General features: G+C 43.8%; 1 protein-coding gene across 1 annotated transcript; it reads left to right on the forward strand.

Moving 5' to 3' along the window:
- On the forward strand, positions 1-462 carry LOC136531108 (uncharacterized). The gene has a single exon (XM_066523826.1). It carries the CDS (start codon positions 1-3, stop codon positions 460-462), a length of 462 nt encoding a protein of 153 aa, XP_066379923.1.
- The last annotated feature ends 10,188 nt before the right edge of the window (positions 463-10,650 follow it).

Genomic DNA, 10,650 nt, shown 5'->3' on the forward strand with positions numbered 1-10,650 from the left:
ATGCGGCAACAACCCGCTCATGGTGCCTGGTGCTATCTTAAGGACAAGTTCCTCGGCCAGCGGGAGTCCCGCGTGCTCCTCGAAACACAGTTGCGCAACTTCCGCCAAGACGCCCTAAGCATCACCGACTACTGTTGCCATCTCGAGTCGATGGCCACCTCTCTCACTGAGTTCGGCGACCCCATCAGTGATTGGCAGCTAGTGCTCATGCTCCTCCATGGCTTGAGTGGCAAGTTCTACCATATGGTGTCCATCCTCAAGATGCATCGCCCGTTCCTGACATTTGCAGAGGCCCCAACACACCTCCTACTAGAGGAGATGGAGATCGACGCCCAGCCACCATCGACGCCATCCGCTCTCGTTGCTACCACTCCATGCCCAATGGTGCCCGATGCACTAGCACCTCCACCCCTGGGGATGTTCCCCCCTGCGTGCCCTCCTAGTGCACCCACTGGTGGCTAGCGCAATGGCCGCTGTCGCAGATGTGGTGGACGCGGTGGCCCATCGGCACCCCCTGGTGGTGCACCCCCAGGCGTGCATGGCGGCATGCACCCGTCCTTCGTGCACCCGTGGGGCAGCACCATGCAGATGTGGCCATACGACCGGTCTGGGCGCCCTCCATCGGCGCCTCTGGTGTTCACCGTCGTTCCTCGGTATGGCGGTTTTGGTGGTGCATATGGTGGTACCTACGGCCCTCCGCCTCCTCAGTATGGCCCATCCTTCGAGAGCGCCGGCTCGTACTACGGGGAGCTGCGCCTCCACCACTGGCACTGCCGGCCTTCTAGGCGCTCTCACCGGCCCACTAGGTCACTCCAGCGGCACCCTAGAATCCTACCCACGGGGGCTCATGGCATTAGGACTCCCTGGAGCACTCCTTCAAAACCATGACGCTCCACTCACCGGCTCCATCACCCAAGTGGTACGTTGATTCAGGGGCTGGTTCCCACATGACCGTGGACGCTGGTAAACTCTCTACCATTTCCCCACCTTTTTCATCTACTCCTTCATCTATCATTGTGGGAAATGGTGCACTACTTCCTATCACTGCCACTAGATCACACACTTTTTCTTTCCTAGGTCGCAATCTTGTTCTTAACGATGTTTTGGTGTCTCCCAACATTATTAAGAATTTGATTTCTATTCGTCATTTTACCACCGATAATAATTGTTCCATCGAATTTGATCCTTTTGGTCTTTCTATGAAGGATTTGCACACTAGGAACGTGATCGCCAAGTGCAATAGCTCTGGTGACCTCTATCCGTTCCATCCACCCTCCACTAGTGCCTTCGCGTTCATCGCTACACCCACCTCACTTTGGCATCGTTGTCTCGGGCATCTTGGGCGTGAAGCTTTGTCCACACTCATAGTTCCAGTGTAATTTCTTGTAATAAAGATGATATCGATCATATATGCCATGCGTGCCAACTTGGTCACCATGCACGTTTGCCCTTTGGATCATCTAACTCTAGAGCTATTCATAATTTTGATTTAATACGCTGTGATCTTTGGACATCTCCTATTGTTAGTGTGTCAGGATACAAATATTATCTTGTCATTTTGGATGATTGTTCACAATACATTTGGACTTTTCCACTCCGCCTTAAATCTAAGACTTTTTCCGCTCTTGCCAATTTTTTTTGCTTACATTCGCACGCAATTTGGCACCACCATCAAGAGTGTTCAGTGCGACAATGACCGTGAATTTGATAATTCTCCAGCCCACATGTTCTTTCTCTCCCACGGTGTTGCACTCCGCATGTCGTGTCCATATACTTCTCAACAAAATGGAAAAGCAGAATGCTCCCTTTGCACTATTAATAACATTCTACGTTCCCTTTTGTTTCAGCCGAGTCTTACTCCGGTTTACTGGGTTGAGGCCCTTCACACTGCGACATATCTTGTGAACCGCCTCCCCACTAAAACCCTTACCTTCTCGACACCATATTCCTCCCTCTACTCCACCCAGCCCTCCTATGACCACCTCAGTTTTTGGGTGTGCTTGCTATCCCAACTTGTCCCCCACTGCGCCCCACAAACTCGCCCCACGTTCATCCCTATGCGTTTTCCTCGGCTATTCCTCGGAACACAAAGGCTATCGGTGTCTCAAGCTCCAGTCGAATCGCCTTATCATCTCCTAACATGTCGTTTTTTATGAATCTTTCTTTCCCTTTTTTGATATGTCCACCACACCGATGGCATCCTCAGCCTTGGATTTCTTACTTGATGAGAATGATTTTACTGCTCCAATTTCCGAAGCCCGTACTGTGTCTCTAGGTACTTTGACGCCCACTGCAGCCCTGGCACCTGAGCCCCTACGTGCTGTGCATGGCACTGTGCACATGCATGGGGATGGGGACGCTGCGCCTAGGACATCGTCGTCACCTGGGCCGCTGTCCCCAAGGCCGCCCCTCACTGGGCCCTCCGTGCCACCCCTAACGCTCGGTGCTGCTGCCCCCGTGCATCCCGCACGGGTTGCTGCCAACAGCGCCACCCTGTCCTCCTTGGCACCACCCCATGCTGCCGGTTCTGCTGCCCCTGAGCCTTGCGCTCAGGCTATTGCCAACGGCACTGGCCGCACCATTTCTACACGACCGGTTGCCATCATACTGGTCACCAACACACACTCCATGCGTACACATGGCAAGCTCAGCATTGCGTAGCCCGTGGATCATCTCAACCTCCACGTGGTGCCTTTGTCGTCGTTGCCGCACTCGGTTCGTGATGCCTTGTCAGACCCCAATTGGCGCTCTGCTATGCAAGCCGAGTTTGATGCACTTCTTGCCAATGACACCTGGAGCCTTGTTCCTCGACCTCCTGGCATCAACCTTGTTACTGGCAAGTGGGTCTATCATCATAAGCTGCTAGCAGATGGTACTCTTGATCGCTACAAGGCATGTTGGGTCGTGCGAGGTTTCACACAACGGCCAGGCATTGACTATGGTGAAACATTCAGTCCAGTGGTCAAACTAGCAACTGTTCAGGTGGTTTTGTCTTTGGCTCTCTCTCAGAATTGGCCCATTCATCAGTTGGATGTTAAGAATGTCTTTCTTCATGGCACATTGACCAAGATTGTCTACTGTGCGTAGCCTTCAAGATTTGTTGACTCATCCCATCCTGATTTTGTCTGTCAGCTCAACAAATCTCTATATGGCCTGAAGAAGGCTCCCCGTGCTTGGCACACCAGGTTCACCACTCACCTTCTATCCCTTGGTTTTGTTGAGGCCAAGTCTGATACTTCACTATTCACATATTATCAAGGATCCAATACTGCAAATTTGCTACTGTATGTTGATGATATTGTTCTCACCGCCTCGTCAGCTGGTTTTCTTCACCATATCATTGCCGCTCTCTAGGCTAAATTTGCTATGACAGACATGGGCCAACTTCACCACTTTCTTGGCATCTCAGTCACCCGCTCAGATGACAGCTTCTTTCTCTCTCAGCGGCAGTACACTCAGGACATATTGGAGCGGGGGCGGGATGAGTGCTTGCAAGCCTAGCAGCACCCCCGTTGACATGCACTCCAAATTGTCCGCCGATGGTCCTCCGGTCGCCGACTCTACTCAGTATCGTAGTTTGGCTGGAGCACTACAGTATCTGACGTTCACTCGCCCAGACATTGCCTATGCCATCCAATAGATCTGTCTCTATATGCATGATCCTCGAGAGCCACACCTAGTTGCTCTCCAACGGATCTTGCGCTACTTACAGGGTACTCTATCACTTGGTTTGACACTGCGTTCGTCTTCGCCAGTTGAGCTTGTTGTGTACACTGATGCTGACTAGGCCGGTTGTCCTGACACTCAGCGATCGACCTCTGGTTATGCTGTGTTCCTTGGAAAAAATTTGGTGTCCTGGTCCTCCAAGCGTCAACACACAGTCTCTCGATCGAGTGCAGAAGCTGAGTATCGAGCCATGGCAAACGGTGTCGCTGAAGCTTTGTGGTTGCGCCAGTTACTCATGGAGCTTTGCCACCCACCTTGCCGCGCAACGCTGGTCTACTGTGACAACATTAGTTCTCTCTACCTCTCCACAAACCTAGTACATCATCAGTGCATGAAGCATGTTGACATTGATCTCCATTTTGTTCGGGAGCGAGTCGCCCTCGGCCACGTTTGGGTTCTTCATGTCCCTACGACATCTCAGTACGCCGACGTCTTCACCAAGGGCCTCCCTACCTCTGTGTTTCAGGAGTTTTGATCCTACCTGAACGTTCGCTGTGCTCCCGGTCAGACTACGGGGGAGTGATAGCCTTTTGTAATTATAGTATGCAGCCCTTGATTTGTGGCATGTATCACGCCTGCGTGGTTGGCTCATAAGCCACCCCAGCCCCTATATGTACTCATGTGTAATCATGTATAGTAATCAATTCCAATCAATCATGTTTACAGAATGTATTTAAGATTTGACACAAAAAGGGGAAGACCTCAATAAGATTGAACGATGTGACGAAGATTACAAAGGAGATAACCTTATTAACATAGGGTAAAGAGTTTGGTCCAATGATGGTAGAAGGTAATATAAGGGGGTTAATAAGCATTCAAGCAAGTGTAATTGGTTCAATTGGTCATGTTTTTATAAAAATATGATTCCTTTGGTTATGTTGTTACCAATTATCAAAAGGGGATAATTACAATCAATTGGCCAATTTGCATTGATTGTTTTTTTTTTGTGATTATATGACAACATAGTCATTGGGAGTAACATGGTTGGTAGGAATGTTTTTAAGTGGGTCCCTAGGATGCAATGCATTAGAAACATGTAGTTAGGAAAAACAATCTGAAGTCATTAAATTCCTTGAAGAAATACCACGAATAGTTTGGTGATGAAATAATTGCAAGCACAAGATTATTGGGCAAATACAAGAAATGTTGGAGTTCAATATAATGGATAATTTGATGGAGAATAAAATGAAAGTGTTGTATTATATAGTATAGCATGTAGGACTAGGCTAAACAAAAATGAGTGTACTAGATGATTTGGTTATGCACGATAGAGTGTATTTCCAGAGAGAGACGGAAGTTGAAGCATTGTGTGAATACATGTATAAATAACTAGGAGAATACCCCGCTCTAGGCTGTGGGGATTCCAAATAATTTAAAAAAATAGACTATTTATATTTATAGTTATATGAATAAAACTATCTTAAATTAATTTTGGTGAATGGTTTGAGACATCAATGTGGACAGCTAAATGCATATCAGTGGATGAAGAGATAACTATCATAATCATGTGTGCTAGTTGGCTATCATAATTACGTGTTCTAGTGGATTGTTGACGTGGATAGCTTGCATGCTGAGAGAAATCTCTAGAGGGGTTTAGCTTTATAAGAGTATCGGATATGATCTACTATTGAAGAATGTGAACACGTGTACTCACTAGAGGAGTGAATTAACAGTGCTACGAAACACCTAATAAATGTGATGTGTATTATTCAATGCAAAAAACCAGAGGTCTGTTGAGGAGAAATGAGCACCCAAATAACCAGTGAGAAGATTAGAGCGGTTTCCAGCAACTAATTGTTTAAAGATGCACACACTAGATGATCTGGTGTATACAAAATTTACTGCAAACACCATCGAGTGAGTACAAATTTTCAACTGATCACCGTGGAAATAGTTGTTTGATTGTTTGAGATATAAATAACACCCTACTCGATCATTTGATGTTTATGGTCTTCATCAAAGTCTAGATGAGTGCTACATTAGTGCTTGACATCCAAGCCACCAAAGTGCTTGACAATATTAGTGCTATATTAAGCCTAGCAAGAGTGTTTGCAGGTTGTGGCTACCCAAATTTCTAGTTCGAGGAGGAACCACATATGTACTCTTGGTGTGCAATTTTGCCCTGAGTCTTGTGGGGCTTGCTAGGAAGCTTATTGACCCTCCGGATTAGCCGGTAGTCGCAATAAGGTGTTGGGTGGGGATGCAGTGACCCTTGCCTCTGTAATGGCAAGTAGCTCATCCTTCTTGATAGAACCTTTGTGGCATCATCCAAGGCCTTGACCAATAGAGAATAGGGTGGTAGTTAGACCACCGATACTATAGGATTAATTTTCATGTCAAGAGTTTGCGCCTTCATGTTCATTGTCTTTACTTACTGCACATATGACTTTACTTTTGAGTAGCTAGAAAGGCTTGTTGACAGTATTGGGTATTGGCTTCAAAACTATTTTGTGGTGATTGGTAAAGCACTAGATAAATGTTAAAAGGACATCTAGATACCATTTTAGCTCTTTTAACACCTACTGCGGCTGTTCTCTTTGCATTCAAAGTTGTATGTCAACTTATTATCTTGAAAGCTATGATGCTTATGGATCATCAAATCATCTTCTAGCAGCGACTATTTTGTGATCCTTTGTACACTGGTAGGAGAATTGTAGACATATAGCTTCAATCCGACAGACAAAGTACGAAAAAAATGTCGAATTAATCACAGACGCATCAGTAATATAACTTTCAGAGAGCATGGTCGAAGAGAAATGAATGATTTGTGTGAACAAGTATATATAAAGCTCTTACTGAAGGGCATCCATTCGGAGGGCCAGTGAACATGCACAAGAACTATAGTGGCCCTTGGAAAATTTGCAGCAGCCCATCGTATGTTAGGCTCCTCCTTTTTCGTGTTCTTTCCCACTGCGATATGAACCTCTTCCCCTCCTCCATCTCTTCTTGCTCCCTACATTTGCAATCAATAATCAAACTTCTGCTATAGCCATCTGGAAGAAAAATTACCTTCAATTTTTGCTACACCACTTTACATAGACACCGACGACATGGTATCTCCCTTGCCCCTTCTCTGCTGCATTATTCCTTGGAAGAGCCAAATCAAAGCAGCTGGATTGTGGTGAACTTATGGTAGTAGTATATTATATAGGACGATGATAAGCGCGTAAAGTCATTATCTGGTATGGGCCCCAAGTATATATAGATCCAGTGAGAAAAGTCTTGTTTCAATTTAGGAAACATAGTAGCTTTTGCAGCTATTTCATCATTATCTATGATTGAATATATACATGGAAATATTTTTTTAACGGGCTTCGAAATTTTGTAGATTTATATTATAGAAAAAGAGTCTAAATATGAAACACAAAGTATATTAATTAGTCAAAATAGAAATCAGCTGGAAAGCTTTGTTTCAGATAGTCCTTGACGATTGACTATTGATGCTTAGAAATGATTGTATCATTACAGATTATGTACATTTCATCTCGATCTGTGGCCGGCAATGGTTGCTTTCATGTTGCAGAAGAATTTGTCCAGGCTTCGTGGCAGCTTTGAATTCCTTTGCACGGGTGAACGATGATTGGACATTTGGACCTTGTTTCTTGTTCGGAGGTGCCCAGCACGCAAACCCTAACCCTATGAGCATCTTCGAAGACTCGGCCAACAATCCTTAAGATTGACGAAGGCATCACAGGCGATTCACTATCGACGGGAATGTCGTCTACCACTGAAAACACAATGCTGCTAAATTCTAAAAAAATTTGCCCTCACGGGGAGTCAAACCCAGGACCTGAGGTACTACTAAGACTCTTATAACTGCTAGGCTAGCAGTTTGGTCAATAGGTATTTGCACATTGACATACTAAACATAAAAAATTACGTGTCATCAGCTCGGTGAAGGAACCTTGAAAAACTTGGGGAATTGGACTCTCAATAATGATTATTTTCCTAGAAATCATTACCATAATTATTATGCCTACCACGGCTTTAATTAGAAAGAAAAAAATACAAACTACTGGATCGTGACCATAAAAAAGAACAAGTTGCCAATCTGAGCAGAATTAAAAAACAACCCCGACCCTAACGTCAACAACAAAAACTACTAAGGTCCAAACTATAGAAACAACCCTGAACAACAAGAACAAAAAAGAATGAGCTGCCAAATGGGGGCCAAATTTTAAAATAACCCTGAAAAACATGAACAAAAAGAAGCTAACGATTGTGGGCAAAATTATAAAAACAACCCTAAACAACAAGAACAAAAAAAAAGCTACTGATTGGGGACCAAATTATATAAACAACCCCGAACAACAAAAACAAAAAACAAGCTATCAACTTGGGGACCAAACTATAAAGACAACCCATAACAACAAGAACAAAAAAGCAGCCAACTAAGGGAAATTATATAAACAACCCTAAACAACAAAAGAACAAGCTATGAATAGAGGTCCACATTATAAAACAACCCCGAACAATTAACAAACACATAAAAATCAAGCTGACAACTCAGGCCAAACTATAAAAACAACCCCTAATAACAAAAAACAAGTTGCCAACAAACTATAAAAACAACTCAAAACAAGAAGAACAAAAAACAAGCTGCTAACTAGGGGCCAAATTTTTAAGTAACCTAAAAAAACTAGAAAGAGAGAGAGAACCACCCCATCCCAAATAGAGGAGCTGGCAACGGTTGTAAAAAGAGAAAAAAAGGTAAAAAGAGCCAAGGCCTATAAAACATAACAGATGACCAATTAAAAAAAGGATAAACATAAACATGGTCCAAACCAAAAATAAAGCCCAAAGAAGGGTAGAAAAGGTCCCTAAAAGAAAAACATCAGCAGCTCCAGACAGGATGGCTGCATGTCATAATAATCAGAAGACAACTTGGCAAGCAACCAATCCAAACCCTAAACGAAATAAACCACATGGAAGATGGACAACACCTGGAGGAGATTGGAGACACAAAATTTAGAAGCAAGGATGTAAACGTAAGCCACAACCAAATCATTGATAAGGTGAGCCCTTTGATCGGCAACAGAAGCAATGATCTCTCCCCCTACATATATAGAATCTACAGATCACTCTTCTGCATGAAAAATAGCAAGACATGGAAATTAGATTCGACATGTCAACAAACAAATAGAACATTTACAATAAAAATAATGAATTCCTGCATACTTGATCCCCAAAAATCCTTTGATAGGTGCAAATTATATTAACAACAAAAAATCAACAACAAAATACTAAATGAGTTTTTACAAAGGAAGATTTATGCAAACATGCAATCATCCAGCAAAATTCAAACAAAAAAACTTGAGAACTCTTTGGACAAACATTGACAAACAACAGTTTCACCAGGATTAGACTTTCAATGTGTTGGGCTGCCACCTATTTTCTTTAAAAAAAATTAGAATGTGCCTTAGAAACTCAATAAATGCATAAAACCTAAGAAACAAAGAACAAAAAAACATGATACAGTAACAAAATTCTTTGTGCTGTCTAACATTTGGACTACTGAACTGGACAAAATTTCAAACAGACTAAATGGACATTGTGATGGGCATAGGCTAAAGCTGAGCATTCGACTAGGCATGCACGTACAGTTTCCTCCTGAAGTGTGGCTATGAGATGCTCAAACTGGAGACTAATAAGGCTTCCAACTAATCAGACTCCTCTCCCCGGGACCATCAATTATAATTAATAAACAAAGATTGTCAATCTATACATCTAAGTGATACAGTGACCATGTGATGGAGATGGGCGTCCCGCCCACCTTTGCAAACCCATTTCGACCGTCTTTTGTAAATATTTTATGTGGTAGTGATAGGCAATATACTATATATACTAACAAATAAATGTGTATTGTAGTGGTGTGAAGGTACTATGTGAGTAGACGGGCATCTTAAGTTGCTCGTCTTTGTTAACCGATTTACAGAGACGATTGTGTTAGACACAGTTGGCTTACTGTCCGCATCTAAAAATAAGAAAAAAAAATCCACTCTGGAAATAAGGAAGAAGAGGGAATGGTTTGTGGGTCTCGTGTATCATTATTTGTGAGGATGAATTTGAGAGTCTTGATTTAAGAGCTCCGCTAGAGTAGATGAAAGAATAAATCAAACCCCAAAAGACAGTAGAACCCTTAAGGCCTTGTTTGGGGTTTGTCGGATTCACCTCAATCCACATGTGCTGGGGTGGATTGGGGTGGAATTTAGTTCAAGTTCCACTCCAATCTGTTGAAAATAAGTGCCTAATATACATTCCAGATTTTGTTTGGAGGAAAAACTCATAGATAAAAAATGATGCAAGCACATAACACAAGTAAACAGGCAACATATTGACTAGAACAGGATTGCGCAAGGAAATTACTCAATGATCCCACGCAAAACGTAGTCGAACGTGTTGAAGTAGATGTTGCAGATCACCAAGCGGTCGCGTGTAGACGCTGCCCAAAAACCTGATTGCCGCCCCGTGCAGGAGTCTCGCGGCAGTGGTTTCGGAGATCCGCTATCTTCAAGTCCGGTGCACGCCGAACTCAAAGGTCGACGAGGCGCAGCAGCGAGAATCTCAGCACAGCGAGTGGGAAGGTGAGCGTGTGAATCCGTCCCCTTCAACCAGGACGTCTCCTGGTTTTATAGGCCTTCATAGTGCATCAATTCCCTTCATCAAGCAGTAAAAACTGCCCAATTTAATGAAAGAAAATGCTGCAATCAAACAACAGAAACTGACACACCATATTACTGTTTAAAACGGCAGTTTCAATCACATTGAAGCGCCATTACGCTCAGCATAAAAAATAGAAACTGCACAAATAATAGCCTGCTGTACACGTACGCGTCGCGCTCGTCGCAAGTCACAAGTCACGCGATTTTTCACGTGAAAAATGCGCGCGAGCTGCGCGTGCATGGAGCAACAGTCTCCTTCTCT

The sequence above is a fragment of the Miscanthus floridulus genome, unplaced genomic scaffold (genome assembly GCF_019320115.1).
Source record: "Miscanthus floridulus cultivar M001 unplaced genomic scaffold, ASM1932011v1 fs_278_1_2, whole genome shotgun sequence".
Lineage (NCBI taxonomy): Eukaryota > Viridiplantae > Streptophyta > Magnoliopsida > Poales > Poaceae > Miscanthus > Miscanthus floridulus.